General features: G+C 38.5%; 1 protein-coding gene across 4 annotated transcripts in view; it reads left to right on the top strand.

Annotated features, from left to right (window-relative positions):
- Window positions 1-17,583, top strand: part of BPTF (bromodomain PHD finger transcription factor) — a 109,977-nt gene that overhangs the window by 51,035 nt on the left and 41,359 nt on the right. For all 4 annotated transcript variants that reach the window (XM_028157349.2, XM_028157350.2, XM_054709782.1 and 1 more), the window contains 4 exons: window positions 5,280-5,409; window positions 6,037-6,175; window positions 11,696-11,872; window positions 13,889-16,187. In XM_028157349.2, the coding sequence (XP_028013150.2) occupies window positions 5,280-5,409; window positions 6,037-6,175; window positions 11,696-11,872; window positions 13,889-16,187 (2,745 nt within the window). The remainder of the gene's footprint in view (window positions 1-5,279; window positions 5,410-6,036; window positions 6,176-11,695; window positions 11,873-13,888; window positions 16,188-17,583) is intronic.

Here is a 17,583-nt window from a genome sequence, read left to right as displayed (position 1 = left end):
GGTTGGAGCGTCATCCCTTATTATACTAAAAAGTTTCAGGTTCCATGCAGGTAGCATATGGGAAGCAATTGACCACCGTTTCCCCCTCTTCCCACCTCCCCCCACCTTTCTCTGTCATGCCATTCTCCCCTTCCTTTCCTCTCTCTTTCAAATCAGTAAACATATCCTCAGGTGAGGATTTAAAAAAAAAAAAAAAGAGTACCCAGGGCAAATTGGTAGCCTTTAACATTTATATTGAAAAAGAAAAACTAAAAATAATTACCGAGGTATAAATCTCAAGACATTAACCCAAAGAAAGGAAATATTAAGGAATATCAAATAGTATATATTTCATGAAATAGAAAACAAATATGCCTTAGATACAATTATAATTTATAAATCCCTGAAAAGATTATCAGAAAAGGAGTGAAGGGGAGAAAATTAAAGAACCAATATCAAGAATAGAAAATGGGACATACCAACAGAGCGATTTTCTCTCACTGGTGCTAGGGATTTACCCTTCACAGGGTCCACTAATGCAGTACTCAGGCTTCCTGCATCCACAGAGAAAAGGGCTCCTGCTTTTGGGTAGAAGAGGTGGGGGAGGAGGAGCCCCACGGATCTCAATCATTGGACTGAGTAGGCATGGGCTACACTCTTCTGAGGCAGGAGGAGGAATTCTGGTTCAGTTTAAAGGCTGTCACAGGAGATGGACAGGACCAGATGACTTCATAGGGAAGTTATTCAAGTTTCAGTAAACATAATTCTATTTAAACACTTTCACAAAATAGAAAAAGAAGGAAATCTTGTAGATTATTATTTCTGTTAGTATAAAACTTGATAAATAGAAACTGATGAATAGGTAAATAGAAAATTATAGCCCTATCTTTATTAATATTTACCATTGATAAATAATTATTGGCACACAGTATGCGTTCAAGAAATCTTAAGACATTAGGTAATACATTTAGGAGTAAATTTAAAGAATTTAACAATAGCTAAATCGACTTCCCCTAGCATGGAAAACTTGTCCATTCTTAGGAGGTTACTAATACCATGCTATTTTAATACATCAAAGAAAGAAAACTTTGATCATCTCGTTAGATGCCAAGAATATATTTGTTTATTAACAAGTTCATTATTCTTTTTTAAAAAAAACCTTGGGAAATAGGAAGAGATGAAGAGTCTTTTGTTTTTTCTTTTGTTTTGTAAAGACGTATTTCAATCAAACCATCATGGTTTTTGGTGAAACTCTTTAAGCATTCCCATTAATACTCTGATATAAAACAAATACGCCAGCTATTACCGTCTTTTAATGTTTCTTCAAAGTATTAGCCAAGGCAGTTTGTCAAGAGAAAACATATATTGGCTGATATACTGGTAGGTACAATTATTATACAGTTGATCTAGTTATATACTTAGAAGAACTAGCAGAAACAATATGAAAATGAAGTAAGATGGCAGCCATATTGAACAATAGGTTTTATGTATATAAACAGTAACCATGTGGAAAATACAGTAGAAGTTCTGAGTTAAAAATAACAAATTGAATAAGCATATTTAAGTTTGCTCCCTGCTGAGCTCCACCAAAACTATGGCAGAGGGATTTTTTAAAAGCATAAACCCACAGGGACAAGGGGAACAAGAGAGAATACAGCACCAGTAAAACTGGAAGCAATAGTGCAGCTGTACAAATGGTAAGTACCCAAGAAGGGGGAGAACTGAGAATTGTTACAGTTTACACCACAGAATCCTCAGAAGTTCCAGAAATAGGAAATGTAGAGCAGTCCTCTTCAGATCCTGTCTGCAGTACCTGTTTACACGCAGTCTGCCAGATCCTCTGAGTGGTGAGCCCAGTGCCTTCTAGGTCTTGCTCATGAACTTGCCCTTGGATTTTACCAGAAGAGGCTCTTGTAAACTATGATCCAGAGAAAATTTATTTTTTTTCTCAGTAATAGTGACAATATTGCTCTTTCACTCATGTAGCAGGTTTTATTCTGGTACTGAGTTTTCAACAGCCAAACTTGATACTATTTGGGATACATACATGGGTGGCAAATCCATGAAAGAGACCTAGGATAATGACTACCTGGGGTGAGACACGCTAGCTTCAGATGAATTGGTTATTGATAAAGTTCTGTTTCTTAACCTGGTTACATTTTACATATTTTAAAAAATCATAATGAAAGGAAAGATCTGAACAACAAAAAAGAAACCTCAACTAGGAATAAATTTAACAAACCTTCAGGCTCGTGCAAAGAAATCATTGAAATTTTACTAAAGATATAAAAGGATACTTTGAGTAAATAAAAAGATATATGTCTAGATGTGTATATTTTCTATAAGATGCTATGTAGTAAATTAGTTTATAAAAATTAATATTTATTTGCATTGTTATTAAATAGGATTTTTTCTCCACATGCAGGGAAGTTCAATCAAAATGATAATAATATCTCATCTGGAAAAATTAATGTGCAGGGAAAGGAAGTAGATGTTATTAGAAAAGGGATTGGTATTATTATGAACATATTTTGAAGCTTCAGTAATCAAAGTAATTTGTACTGCAGAGGAAGCAGTGCAGTGGAATCGAACAGAGAATCCAGAATAGACCTAAGCACACGTGGGAATCTGGCTGTGATAACATCGAATGCCAGAGAAGGAAAGAGGGCAGGGCATGTTTGCACAAAATATCAGCTCGATCTCTGCCTCAGCAAACATATTCAAATTTAAAAAAAAAATCTGAATAACAATAAAAACAAAACTTCAGTAAGAAACCATGAATTAATTTATGTTTTTGTTGTGATACTTTCTTTTTAAACAGATATAAAACCCAGATGCCATAGAGGAAGAGAGTGGATATGTGTATTTAAAATTCTGAGTGGAAAATAATAATGTAATCAAACTCAAAAGACAGATGACAAACTGAGGAAAAATATTTGCACTACAAATGGAAAATTTCCTTAATTGACAAAGACATTTTTATAAATGAAAAGGACTAATAGTCCAGTGCAGACAAGACAAAGGATTTGAACAGGCATTATGCAGAAAATAAATACGAAAGGCCAGTAGAAATGTAAAAAAAAGGTTACTTATAATTAAAGAAATGTGAATAAAAACAATGGGATAGTATTTCTTATCTCTCAATTGGGCTAATAATTTAGAAGTTTGGTACTAACTTGAGTGAAGGTATGGGAAGCAAGGTGGCTTTATAATTGATGGCAGTGTAAAGTGTACAGTTCTAAAGAGCAGTTTGGCACTGTCAGCATTTTAAGTGCATGAACCTTGGGTTTTAGTTATCCCAGTACTGGGGACAGAGAGGGATACTCCCCAAGTTAACTAAGACAGCTAGAAAACATTCCATTGTAGCTTTGGTTATCATAGCAAACACACACTGGACAAAACCCTGGGCACCACATGGAGATCGGGAGTGGAGTTAAAGCTCAGTCCATACTCCTGGTCCAGCTCTCAGTTGAACGGGCATGTGGAAGGAACATCTACCAGTGCACCCACTAATGTGGAGCAGCAGATGGAGTTTGTGCAGTCCGGCCTGATGGTGCTTCCTTCCTGTGGCCTCCAGGCTGGCAGCAATAGCCAAGCTTTCTGCCCAGCTAAGAGGAATTGAACTCCTTTGGAGCTCCTTTGTTGCTGCTTTTTCTCTTAAGGATTATTTTGGTGGCAGTGAGAACTATAGAATTTCCTCTGGCTTAACTAACATCACAGATGAGCTTGAATACCACCTCACAGGCCTGGCTTCCCCGCCAAAGTTAAGCCTTTGATGAAGATGATTCTGTTTCCTGTGAAAACGAGCGTACAAACTGAGTGTCCCTCTCAGCCATGAGCCCCTAGAGTGTCACTGCACTGCTGCTCTGCCCACACAGTGCGCCATCCCTATCCACTGCCAGTGAAAGTGAAGATGGACAGTTACTGTGCTGGACCTGGCCTTGTGGAGGCGTTTAAAGCTGAGTCCACAGAAACTGTTGAGAGATACTACATGGTCCTAAGTCACTCCCTCCTTACTCTGGTGGGCTGAGGCTGTCGGGGTTACCCACCATGCTCTCTGCTTTACAGAGCTTGCCCCACTCGCTGGTTCCAAGAGTGGTTGATAGCAAATCGATGGTATTTGACTCAGAGAGTTAGTCCTGATGAGAATTCATTCCTTTTCCTCCCATCACCTGTGAGAGAAGGAAGGGTTAGCATGAGTTCTATCAGCCTCAGGGAGGCTAGATTATGGGGTCCTAAAGATAGATAGGTAGGGAGTTTTGGGTTTAGGAATAGAGATAAATAATTAAATCCTCTTTCACAGCTTATTAGCACCTTCCTCCGCAAATGCTGACAAGATCTCTGTTCTTTCCACATGGCTGTGCATGGTCACAGCTGGGTAGAGATTGATACAATTCTACCACTGGAGATCTCAGAAAGACAGGAGCTTCTCTCTTTAGGTCTTGGTTAATGTTCTTGTTTGTAGAAAATAGTTCCATTCATGAACATATAGTCTAAAACAGCGGTCGCCAACATTTCGGACCTCTGCGGACCACCGGTTGGCTACTGCTGGTCTACCTTAGTGTAGAGTTTCACCACAGGCTTGCCCATCCCCTTACTGCTGAGTGCAGTGATACCTGTTTTCCGGCCTGAACAAAAAGTGTGGCTTGTGTCCTATACCTAATGATGCCTAATTTGTGCCCTTCCCCTTGCCCAGAAGAAGGAGACATGTGGTCCCCTTTCTCTGTGGATGTAGAAAGCCTGAATTCTATATTAGTGGACCATGTGAAGGCTTTAAAATTCCCAGTGCTAGATACAATCAGAAATATTGGTTGAAAAATAAAAAGTTTTTGGATTTGTTGGTCTTATTTGGGGAGAAAGAAATAAAGTATTCCCTTTAATAGGGAACTGGATTAATAAATTATAGTATATCCATGCAGTGGTATGTTCTTTAAAAGATAAATATCTTCCAGTACGGAAAAATCTCCTAGTGCAATTATTTATCGATTAAAAACCAGGTAGTTGTGTTTATAATATAATACCTCTTTTGTGTAACTGTTGGTGTATGCATGAAATATTTTAGGAATCAGTTATAAGTGAGTGTTTCTTAAGGGGAACATAGCATGTATTGTTTTTGCCTCTGTTCTATTTGATTTTTCCTATTATGAAATTGTACATCTGCTTATTTTTCTGTGTTGGAGTTGTCTGGGTTGTGGATTACATCTAACCATTGTTTGTTTTTGTCTTTCTAATTTTCAGCACTTTTTATATTGTTTTTCAAAGTTATATGTAATCCTATCTTTGTATTCTTATATTCTTAGGTTACACAGGATGACATCAATTGAAAGAGAAGAAAAAGAGAAAGTCAAAAAAAAGGAGAAGAAACAAGAAGAGGAAGAAACGATGCAACAAGCTACGTGGGTGAAATATACATTTCCAGTTAAACATCAGGTAATTTTTCTTACCAATTTTTAAAACAGTGTTCGCCATTTCTGAGACTTTTATTCTGCAACTTTGAGTACTTGATAGTTTGTTTTACTTTTGATAGTCTTTTCACGAAGTTGGAATGAAGTAATATTTCTGGCAATTTTATAAGGATAGGTTTATCTTAGTAGAATATAGGTGAGTTATTAGACCAATTTGTTGAAATTGTCATAAAATTGTAAAATTGTGTTACAGTTTAAAAAATATATATATGTTTTATTGATTTTTTACAGAGAGGAAGGGAGAGGGATAGAGAGTTAGAAACATCGATCAGCTGCCTCCTGCACACCCCCTACTGGGGATGTGCCCGAAAACAAGGTATATGACCTTTACTGGAATCGAACCTGGGACCCTTCAGTCCGCAGGCCGACACTCTATCCACTAAGCCAAACCGGTCAGGGCTGTGTTACATTTTTATATATCAGAAAGGAAAATGAAGTTTTTTTCATAAATCTTTGATTCTTGGTGAAAATAAAATTGATAAGTTTAATTGAGTTGTCTGTCTATTGATTTTGTTTGGTAAAAATGTATAGAGCCACACATGTACTTTATAAGAATTCTCTTGTTTAACCAGAATGTTTTTATTTACAACAGGTTTGGAAACAAAAAGGAGAGGAATACAGAGTAACAGGATATGGTGGTTGGAGCTGGATTAGTAAAACTCACGTCTATAGGTTTGTTCCTAAATTGCCAGGCAATACTAATGTGAATTACAGAAAGTCATTTGAAGGAAGTAAGTAATTGAAGTATTTTTTCTGCATAATTGTTTCTGATTTGTATTATATCTTATAGATTTATAGTACTTTATTTAGAGGCCCGGTGCACACTGGGGTGGGGGGGGTCCCCTCAGCCCGGCCTGCGCCCTCTCACAGTCCTGGACCCTTTGCTGTTCCTTACCACTCTGCTCGCTGCTCCTTAGCGCTGCCATGGAGGCGGGAAAGGCTCCCACCACAGCTGCTGCGCTCACTAGCTGTGAGCCCTACTTCTGGCTGAGTGGCACTCCTGTGGTTGGGGGCCAATCAGGCCAGGTTGGTAGGGGGGGTGGGGACACAGGAGATTGGCTGGCCCTGCCCCAGATTGGCGTCGGGGGTGGGGCCACGGGAGGTAGGGGGTTGCCGATCAGGGCCCTGATTGGGCTGGTTGGCCGCTGCAGTGCATGTCATAGTGAGTGACCAGTCGTTCTGGTCATTCGGGCGTTACAGTTGCTTGGCTTTTATGTATATAGATAATACTTTTTCTGAAATTTTTAATAGAATGTGCAAAATTGCTAATGTAGTTTATTACAAACTTGATACAGTTTTTAAAAATATATTTCTTTATTGATTTCAGAGAGAAGGAAGGGAGAGGGAGAGAGAGATAAAAACATCAATGATGAGAGAGAGAATCACAGACCGGCTGCCTCCTGCATGCCCCCTACTGGGGATCGAGCCCACAACCCGGGCATGTGCTCTTGGACAGAATCGAACCCGGGACCCTTCAGTCTGCAGGGCAATGCTCCATCCACTGAGCCAAACTGGCTAGGGCTTGATACATTTTAAAATTACCTTTATTCGAAGGATTTTGATACCGAGGATTTCAATTAAATGAGAGATGATAGAATAGAATTTGTATTATTTTTTGAAAAAAAGGCAAAAAGTCTTAGCCACGTAATTGTTTTTTCTGAATTCAGTACTACTTGACTTCTTGAAGAATCATACATCTGGTAACCTCAGCATTACAGCACATGACAAAACCAGAAAGGAAGTGATAGAGACTTCCATAACACTGTCACTTAAATGAGGGATTAACTCAATTTATGCTACTGGATAATGACTTTAGAATCATAGAACTATAGAGGTGAACTGCCCTTTTAAGAAACCTTATATATTGAGCCCAGCCGGTGTGGCTCAATGGTTGAGCGTCAACCTATGAAGTAGGAGGTCACGGTTCGATTCTAGTCAGGGCACATGCCCAGATTTCAGGCTCGATCCCAAGTGGGGGGTGTGCAGGAGGCAGAGTCGATCAGTGATTCTCTCTCATCATTGATGTTTCTTTTCTTTTCTTTTTTAAAAAAAAAATATATTTTATTGATTTTTTACAGAGAGGAAGGGTAAGGGATAGAGTTAGAAACATCGATGAGAGAGAAACATCAATCAGCTGCCCCCGGCACACCTCCCACTGGGGATGTGCCCACAACCAAGGTACATGCCCTTGACCGGAATCGAACCTGGGACCTTCCAGTCTACAGGCTGACGCTCTATCCACTGAGCCAAACCGGTTAGGGCATCATTGATGTTTCTTATCTCTCTTCCTCTTCCTTACTTTCTGAAAACAATAAAATATATTTTTTTGAAAAAAAAAAGAAACCTTATATATTGAAATTCATGTTACACAAGCGGATTATTTCATGAAGATGTTAAGTGAAATACTGAAGTTCATACTAGATCAAGAGTGATATGGCTGGAATCCATGTCTCTTGGCTTCCCTTGCCCTTTTTGCACTCTACCATGCACTCTCTCTCTCGTTACCTAAGTGATTTTCAAAAGCAGTTCTCTTCACTATGCAATATAATTTGCTGATTTATGATGTGATGTGTTCTTTCCTATGAAGTCTATGGTATAAGTGTCAGGTACTATGCACATATCTAGCTAACTGATTTGGCTTTTTTTTTTTTTTTGTTAATGGTTGTAGTGAAACCTGGACTGGTACATTTTCGAAACTGTTAATTTGGGAAAGTTATCGTGAAATTATCTTTTAATAGTAAAAAACGAATGTATTTTATAAGACCCACTGGAATTTATTTTATGGAAACTAGAAGAGTTTTAACACCATTTTGTTGCACTAGTTACACATGTAACACTTAGAATTCTAGAGAGCTTTTGTCTTACTCTGTCTGACCTGGTTTAACCTTGAAATAAAGTCCAGATTATAAATATGCAAAATGTTTGGGCTTTTGCAAATTTCTTTTATATCCTTTCTTAACATAGGATTTTCCATTGTTCAAATGCTGAGCCTTAACAGTCAGGTACCAAGTTAGTCTTCCAGCATCATTTATTTGAGCCTTTCCTTCCAGGTGTTAGCAGGGGAAAAAGCAGCAGTACATATTGTTAGCTTAGCTTAACTATAGAGTAGAAATCACAGAGAAGGCAGTAATACCTGTTTGTACTATTTTTTTTTTTTAAAATATATTTTATTGATTTTTACAGGGAGGAAGGGAGAGGGATAGAGAGCTAGAAACGTCGATGAGAGAGAAACATCGACCAGCTGCCTCCTGCACACCCCCCACTGGGGATGTGCCCGCAACCAACGTATATGCCCTTGACCGGAATCGAACCTGGGACTTTCCAGTCCGCAGGCTGACGCTCTATCCACTGAGCCAAACCGGTTTTGGCTGTTTGTACTATTTATATAAATTATATTGTTTATAATCTCAGAACTGTTGGTCCTTATAATGGCTAATCTAATCTGATCATGTGATAGAGGCACAGATGTGTTGATAAGCAGAGATAAGTGTATTCCAGGGAACACTCGACTTAGCACCAGAAGACTAGAATGTTTGCCTTGTTTGGCTGTTCTGTGTTTCTTAACTCTAATGTTACTCTATTCTAACTCAGATTGTGTGCATTTGCTTTGCACATTAATTTATCAACTTCAGTAATGGTTGTATATTAATATTGTTCACGTCAAGAAGACTTGAATAGGGGGGAAACTCCAAGTACTTTATAGTTATTTGTTTTAAATATCAGGATTACCATTGTCATATAATAATAGACAAATATGCAAATTGACCGTACCTTCACTATGCCCGTGATTGGCCAGGAGGCGCGGGGGGGCGGGACTCGGGGGGGCCGATTGGGCCGGCGGGATGCTGAGCTCGCGTTGCCAGCAGTGGCTCGAGCTCAGCGTCTGTACCATGGCTGTGCTGCGGCACAGAAGGGGCCTCTGGGGCAGCGAGCTCATGTCCCACCGCGGACCATCAAAAGCGGGGGAGCTGGGTGCCTGTCTGCTCAGGCACCAGGCCTTTCAGAAGCCTCTGCCGCGCTGGAAGCTTCTGAAAGGCCTGGTGCACCAGCGATCAAAAGCAAAAGTGTGGGAGCTGGGTGCCTGTCCGCTCAGGCACCAGGCCTTTCAGAAGCCTCCGGCGGGGCGGAGGCTTCTGAAAGGCCTGGTGCACCAGCGGACAGGCACCCAGCTCCCCCGCAATCGAAAGTAAAAGCGTGGGAGCTGGGTTCCTGTCCACTCAGGCCTGGTGCACCAGCGGTCAGGCACCCAGCTCCCCCGTGATCGAAAGCGAAAGCGTGTAGGGGACCCTACACGTGCATGATTCAATCATGCACTGGGCCTCTAGTTGTCATATAAAACTCCTTTTGAGCAACTTGAAACCATTGAAAAATGTTTCCCAGCAATTCTGCAATAACTGAAGAACATTGAAAATGAAGGCTATCAGTTTAGTTGGGTTTTTTTTATTCTCTTGTTACCTGTGGGGCCCAGATACATCCCGTCATCCTTTTGTATGATATTTTCTTCTTTTACCACTGTGCTGCTATTTTTACAGGTACTGACTGTGTTTTTTACATTCTTTTTCCTATCCTTGTTCAAACCTTTCTGGAAGGATTCATTTATTTAAATAAAAAATAGGTATATCTTGCCACATCCTTGAGATATTTTAGTTCAAGTGAAGAAGAAAAGAAAAGGTAGAAAATGCCTCTAAGATCCAAGAATATTCACCCAGACAATAGTTTTGTTTTGTGGGTTTCTTTTTATTTCTTATGGAAAATTTGAAACTACACAAAAGAAAAGAGAAGAGAATAATGAACTCCCATGTAACCATCCTTCAACTTCAATAATTATAAAATTCTATCACTCTTCCGTTGTCACTGCCCGCTTTTTTCCTGCAAATTCCATAAATTAAATTACTAAATTTGTTCAGTATGTATCTCTAACTAAAATGGGTTTTTTTCATGGTCATATGCCATTATCACATTCAGCAAATTAACAATGGTTAACATATTTATTAATCGTCTGATTCTTGGCTCATACTGCCATTGCCCCAGTTGTCTGAAAGATGCCTTTTTACTCTTGGCAGTAAATCGGGTCCAAACAAGGCCACACATTGCATTTGGATATTTCTCTTTTATTCTGTAATACAGATTAAATATTCGTCATTTGGAGTCAATGAATCCATTGAAATTAATTACAAAAGTTTGTGTATGTACTTTTTTTGTTTTGCTAGGGCATCAGAAAATTTATCCAATTCTAATATGGTTCTATAACACACTGTCTGTGAAAAACCACTATGCAAACATTCTGGAGTCAATGAACAGGCTGAAATAGTCTCATATGTGAAGGCTTCTAAAGCACATATAAAATGAAGTCATTCCTTTTATGCTTTAGGTCACTGGAATATATAAGAATATATAGGATCTTCAACTTAAAAAAACAAACACCCTTTATTGAAGAATATTAAACATACAGAAAATGACTCACAGATATACATCTGGGTTGGTTTTCATGGACTGCACATACTCTGAGACACTGACCATGACAGTACCCCAGACTCTCCTACTCTCTTCCCTAAACACCTCCTGGGAGTATCTAACAACTTAGTTAATTTGGTCAGTTTTTGTTGCCCCCCTCCCCCCCATTTTAAAATCTTTTTTCCCCCCCAATTTTTAAATCATTTTAAAATTACATTTGACATACATTATTATATAATTTCAGGTATACACTTCAGTGATTAGACTTGACATAACTCACTAAGTAATTATCCCAATAAATCTTGCACACATCTGACACCATACATAGCTATTACAATAATATTGACTATATTCCCTATGCTGTACTTTACATCCCCATAACTATTCTGTAACAACCAATTTGTACTTCTTAATACCTTCATCTTTTTCACCCATTCTACCGATGCCCCTCCCATCTGGCAACAATCAGAATGTTCTCTATATCTCTTGAGTCTGTTTCTGTTCTGCTTGTTTGCTTACTTTGATTTTTAGGTTCAAGTTGTTGATATATATGTATTTATTGCCATTTTATTGTGCATATTTTTTATCTTTTTTTCCCTTCTTAGAGAAAACCCTTTGACATTTCTGATTTGGTGGTGATGAGCTCCTTTAGCTTTTTTTCTTGTCTGTGTCAAACTTTTTTTTAAAAATAATTAAGTATATTGCTGGAAAGTACTTGATAATTTCCACTGAACTAGATATATTAAATTGCTAATAATCAAAATATTTGTAGTTAATATATATTTGGTTCTTTTCAGCCAAAACTAATATGGATGAAAATATGGATGAATCAGATAGAAGAAAAAGCCCACGAAGTCCAAAAAAAATAAAAACAGAGCCTGATCCTGAGAAAGACGAGGTAAAAGATTTAGGTGCAGCAAGAGAAACAGACCAAAGTGAAATGGACATTTCAAAGATTACTGAGAAGGACCGAGGTAAGGAGAGTCCAATGTGAAGGTCAGCCTGGGGGTGATAAAAATGCACTGTATCTAATTTGCACAGGAGGAAAAGTACTGCATTATCTCTTTTTTATAATAACACTAGAGGCCTGGTGCACGAAATTCGTGTGTGTGGGGCGGTCCCCCCTCAGCCCAGCCTGCACCCTCTCCAATCCGGGACCCCTCAGGGGATGTCCGACTGCCGGTTTAGGCTCAATCCCAGGGATCGGGCCTAAACCGGCAGTCGGACATCCCTCTCAGAATCCTGGACCGCTGGCTCCTAACCTGCCTGCCTGCCTGATCGCTCCTAACTGCCTCCCTTGCCAGCCTGATCGCCCCTAGCCGCCTCTGCCTGCCAGCCTGATCGCTCCTCACTGCCTCCCCTGCCGGCCTGGTTGCCCCTAACTGCCCCCATGCCGGCCTGATTACCCCTAACTGCCTCTGCCTGCTGGCCTAATCACCCCCACGTGCTCTCCCCTTCCCCCCACCGGCCTGGTTGCCCCCAACTGCCTCGCCTGCCGTAATGGTTGCCCCACGCAGCCTGCTGTTTGGTCGCCCCTCACTGCCCCCCCCCCCCCCCCCCCCCCCCCCTGCTGGCCTGGTCACCCCATGCAGCCTGTTTGGTTGTCCATTTGGTTGCGATGGTCGCTTAGGCTTTTATATACATAGATAATTAAAACAATCCTATGCCTTGTAATTCACCCATTTAATGTGTACAATTTAGTGATTTTTAGTATTTCACAGAGTTGTTTGGCTATCACCACAATCAATTTTAGAATATATTCTTTTTTAAAAAATATATATTTTATTGATTTTTTACAGAGAGGAAGGGAGAGGAATAAAGAGTTAGAAACATCAATGAGAGAGAAACACTGATCAGCTGCCTCCTGCACACCCCCTACTGGGGATGTGCAGCAACCAAGGTACATGCCTTTGACCGGAATCGAACCTGAGACCCTTCAGTCTGCAGGCTGACGCTCTATCCACTGAGCCAAACCGGTTAGGGCTAGAATATATTCTTGACCCCCAAAAAAAACCCATATCCATTAGCATTCCCAATTCTCCCTTATCCCCCTCCCCAGCCCAGTAATTTACTTTTTATCTCTATGATTTGCCTATCTTTACATTCCATATAAATGGAATCATGTAATATGTGGTCTTTGTGACTGGCCTTTTTCACTTAACCTAATGTTTTCAAGGTTCATTCATGTTGTAGCGTGTATCAATAGTCCTTCATTTAAAATTTTTTCGAATAATACTCGATTATATGGATATGCCACATTTTGTTTATTCATTCATCAGTTGATGGACATTTGTGTCCTTTTTACTTTGGGGCTATTATGAATAATGCTGATATAAACATTTGTGTATAAGTTCTTATGTGGACTTATGTGGAATTGCTGGGTCATGAGATAATTCTACATTAAATGTTTTGAGGAGTATATATTGTGTTTTATGAAAAGTTGTTTTTTAAAAGATAGGCTAGATAATGCATGAGCCTTAAGATATATTTTTTAATATATATACCTTATATATATATTTTTTAATATATATATTCTGAGAGGAAGGGAGAGGGAGAGAGATAGAAACATCAGTGATGAGAGAGAATCATTGATCAGGTGCCTCCTACATCCCCACACTGGGGATCGAGCCTGCAACCCAGGCATGTGCTCTGACCTGGTTCATAGGTGTACGTTCAACCACTGAGCCACGTTGACTGAGCAAAATATTTTTTAACTGTAAGATACTCTACATAGGATCTTAAATGAAGGTACTGGTGTATGCAGTAGCTATCATATAGCAAGTAATTTTACATTGTAGTAGTCCACCATTTTTAGATACTAAGAATTAGAATATTTAAATATTTGGAATATATTGATTTTTTTTACCTTTTATAACATTTAGCCCTGTCTATTAACCTATTTTAAACATATATTAGAAAATAAAAATATTATCGTGAATTATACTTTTAAGAGTAAAAATATCACTTATATACATGTCTTTGTTTTACAGATATAAAAGAAGACTTAGATTCTGACAATGATAGATCCTTTAAGGAAGAGCCAATGGAAATAGATGATGATGTGAAAACAGAGTCACATATAAACTGTCAGGAAAGTTCTCAAGTAGATGTGGTCAATGTCAGTGAGGGTTTTCATCTAAGGACTAGTTATAAAAAGAAAATTAAGTCATCCAAACTAGATGGACTTCTTGAAAGGAGAATTAAACAGTTTACACTGGAAGAAAAACAGCGACTTGAAAAAATGAAGTTGGAGGGTGGAATTAAGGGTGCAGGAAAGACCTCTACAAGTTCTTTGAAAAGTCTGTCTGAGTCACCAGTAATAACAAAAGCAAAAGAAGGGTGTCAAAGAGACTTGCTTAGACAAGAACAAAGTTCTAATGCAAGTAATGATAAATCTGAAGACTTTATTCAGGAATGCTCAGAAAGTGATTCCTCAATTCTAGGAATCAGTGATCCTGATCATACCACAAGTAAACTTTATCCAAAAGATCAAATGTTAGAGGACGTCTCCATTCAGAGCCCAGAGACAGACTGTCAGAAACAAAATTCTGTTGGAAATAACATAGATGAGAGGCTCTCTGAACCAGCCAGTAAAGGCTTGGAACCCAGTAAGATTAAAACAAAAGGAAGTGATTTTCTCATTGATGACTTTAAATTAGCCAGTGCAGATGAAATTGGTACTTTGATTTCTAAGAACAAAAAACCACTCACACAGCAGAATAATAACACCATTGTTTCTCCTTCCCAGAGCCCTTTATTTCCATCAGTATCTAAAAGTACAGACAGAGATATTTCATCTCTGTCAAAAGCAATGGACTTTGAAGGAAAATTGGGGTGTCACTTTGAATATAACAGCACTTTGGAAAATAGTTCTGATACTATATCTATTCAAGACAGTGAAGAAGATATGATTGTTCAGAATAGCAATGACAGTGTTTCTGAGCAGTTCATAACTCAAGAACAAGGTATTGAAGGCATGGAACCATTGAAATGTGAGTTTGTTTCAGATAAGTCCACTGGAAAATGTGATGACAGACTTCAGGGTAAGATAACTGAAACAAATGGTAAAAAAACAAGTCAAGAACAAAAATTAGAGGAGAGACCAGTTAATAAATGTATTGATCAAATAAATCTAAAAAGTAGCACTGACAAAAAGAATAATGAAAGTCGAGAGTCTGAAAAGAAAGGACAGAAAGCAAGTACTTTTCAAATTAATGGAAAAGATAATAAACCTAAAGTATATTTGAAAGGTGAATGCTTGAAAGAAATCTCTGAGAGTAAAGTAGTAAGTGGTGACGTTGAACCAAAGGTTAATAATATAAATAAAGCAATTCCTGAAAATGATATCAAATCTTTGACTGTTAAAGAATCTGTAAAACCATTCATGAATGGTGATGTCATCATGGAAGATTTTAATGAAAAAAACAACTTGGAAACAAAATCATGTTCACTGAGATCTTCAGATTCTGAACGTGACGACCAAGATGGCCTAGAAACCCTGCCCTTAACCAGAGAGAGTGAGAGAGCACAAACTACCACACCACCCCCATGCCCAGAAAGCAGTGCAGTGAATCAGGTGGAAGATATGGAAATTGAAACCTCAGAAGTTAAGAAAGTTTCTCCATCACCTATTACTTCTGGAGAGGAATCTAACCTCAGTAATGATTTTATTGATGAAAATGGCCTGCCCACCAACAAAGATGAAAATGTCAATGGAAATTTTAAAAGAAAAACAGTCATCACTGAAGTCACCACCATGACATCCACAGTGGCCACAGAGTCAAAAACTGTGATCAAAGTCGCAAAAGGTGATAAGCAAACTTTGGTCTCTTCCACAGAAAATTGTGCCAAATCTACTGTCACAACCACTACCACAACAGTCACAAAGCTTTCCACACCTTCCCCGGGCAGCAGTGTGGACATCATCTCTGTGAAGGAGCAGAGCAAAACGGTGGTCACCACAACAGTGACCGACTCGCTGACCACCGCAGGAGGCACTCTGGTAACATCTATGACTGTGAGCAAAGAATATTCCACAAGAGACAAAGTGAAACTCATGAAATTTTCAAGACCCAAGAAGACTCGTTCAGGTACAGCTCTACCATCCTACAGGAAGTTTCTCACCAAGAGCAGCAAGAAGAGCATATTCGTTTTGCCTAATGATGACTTAAAAAAGTTGGCCAGAAAAGGAGGAATCCGAGAAGTCCCTTATTTTAATTATAACGCTAAACCTGCCTTGGATATATGGCCATATCCTTCTCCTAGACCAACCTTCGGTATCACTTGGAGGTATGTATTTTAAAATGTATTTGGGGAAGGGAGGAAGTTTAAAATGATGATCTAATATCCCTTAAAAAAAAAAAAAGAGAGAGATAATAGAGAAAAGACAGGGAAGCATATCTTTAAAGACTGAATATGTAAGGGAATCCTTTAAAATGAAAATTGATATTTTCACAAAACAAAAGAAACACAGTTGTTTTTGTGGTCTAACGTTCCAAATTATTGCCATGTGTGTGCTCTGGGAATGAGATAATCACAGAATTGGATAATCACCCACTTTCTGGAATGTGTGTATAGTTGACCCTTGAATAATTGAGGGTTGGGGCACTGAAGACTCTTAGGGTCAAAAATCTGTGTATAACTTAAGTCAGCCCTTCGCTTACACGGATTCCTAATTGTAGATAAAAATGTATTTTATTTTTGTTAGATAATTCATAAAAACATAAGACATAGGAAACTTGCCTATAAATTATATTAAGGTTCATTATGTGGATATCTTCCTAGTGTTTTATTTGTATAATAAACATTTGTTCTGGAGTATTCTTATTTATGTGAGTAAAGGTAGTCTCTGAGATTGCTTAGGAATTTTTTTTTAAGCCCAGAAATAAGCTTTGGGGATGAGTCATAAGTATGTAGTGTGAGAGCATAAAGTTTTGTTTGGAAAAGGATCTTACTTTTATGTATGTATGGTAATTTGCTTCTGCCCACAGAGGGACCAAGTTAGAAATAGTGCCTGGTTTTCCTAAATCCTAGACCAGTACTTGATCTGCTATATCACATTTCATATATTTATCCTTGCTTTGTCCTTTTCATTTCCTTGTCTTTTTTTCTGTATACCCTTACAGTGGGAAAGGATGGAACATAAACAAAAAGAGTTCTATGGGCCATACTCAGAAATTAGGATCTCAGTTATGCAGTTACATTTTATTAGGATCCTGAAGTTGATTACTTCTGCAAGTTACTGAGCAGGCTTCATTTTTGTGTATCTTTAATATGGTCCCAATTTCTTAAAGTTAAAAATCATGTGTTTTTTTTTTTTGTTTCCTCTATATGACAGTATCATAAAAAAACAAAAAAAGTGTGTAAATGAATGCCCTCTATAAAGGAATTAACTTATTAATATGATCAGGCATAGTTGGTTTGACCAAGTTTTTATAACTCACCTTTTGATTTGAATTAAAATATCATCACTCCATTACACATTCAATAGAGACAGCTGAAAAGTACAATTTCTCTGCAGGGCCTGCAATGAAGGATTTGCAGAATCCTGCAGGGAATCAAGGAACTCTTCATTACAGTTCATGGATTTGTAGGATTACTCTGCACTTTTCTGCTTTCTTCATTGAGAGCGGTCCCAAAGTGTATCCTTGACTGTCCTGCAGGTAACTTCTTTCCCACTGGAAAA

Source organism: Eptesicus fuscus, chromosome 20 (genome assembly GCF_027574615.1).
Source record: "Eptesicus fuscus isolate TK198812 chromosome 20, DD_ASM_mEF_20220401, whole genome shotgun sequence".
NCBI classification, from domain to species: domain Eukaryota; kingdom Metazoa; phylum Chordata; class Mammalia; order Chiroptera; family Vespertilionidae; genus Eptesicus; species Eptesicus fuscus.
This window is presented reverse-complemented; position numbering and strand designations above follow the sequence as displayed.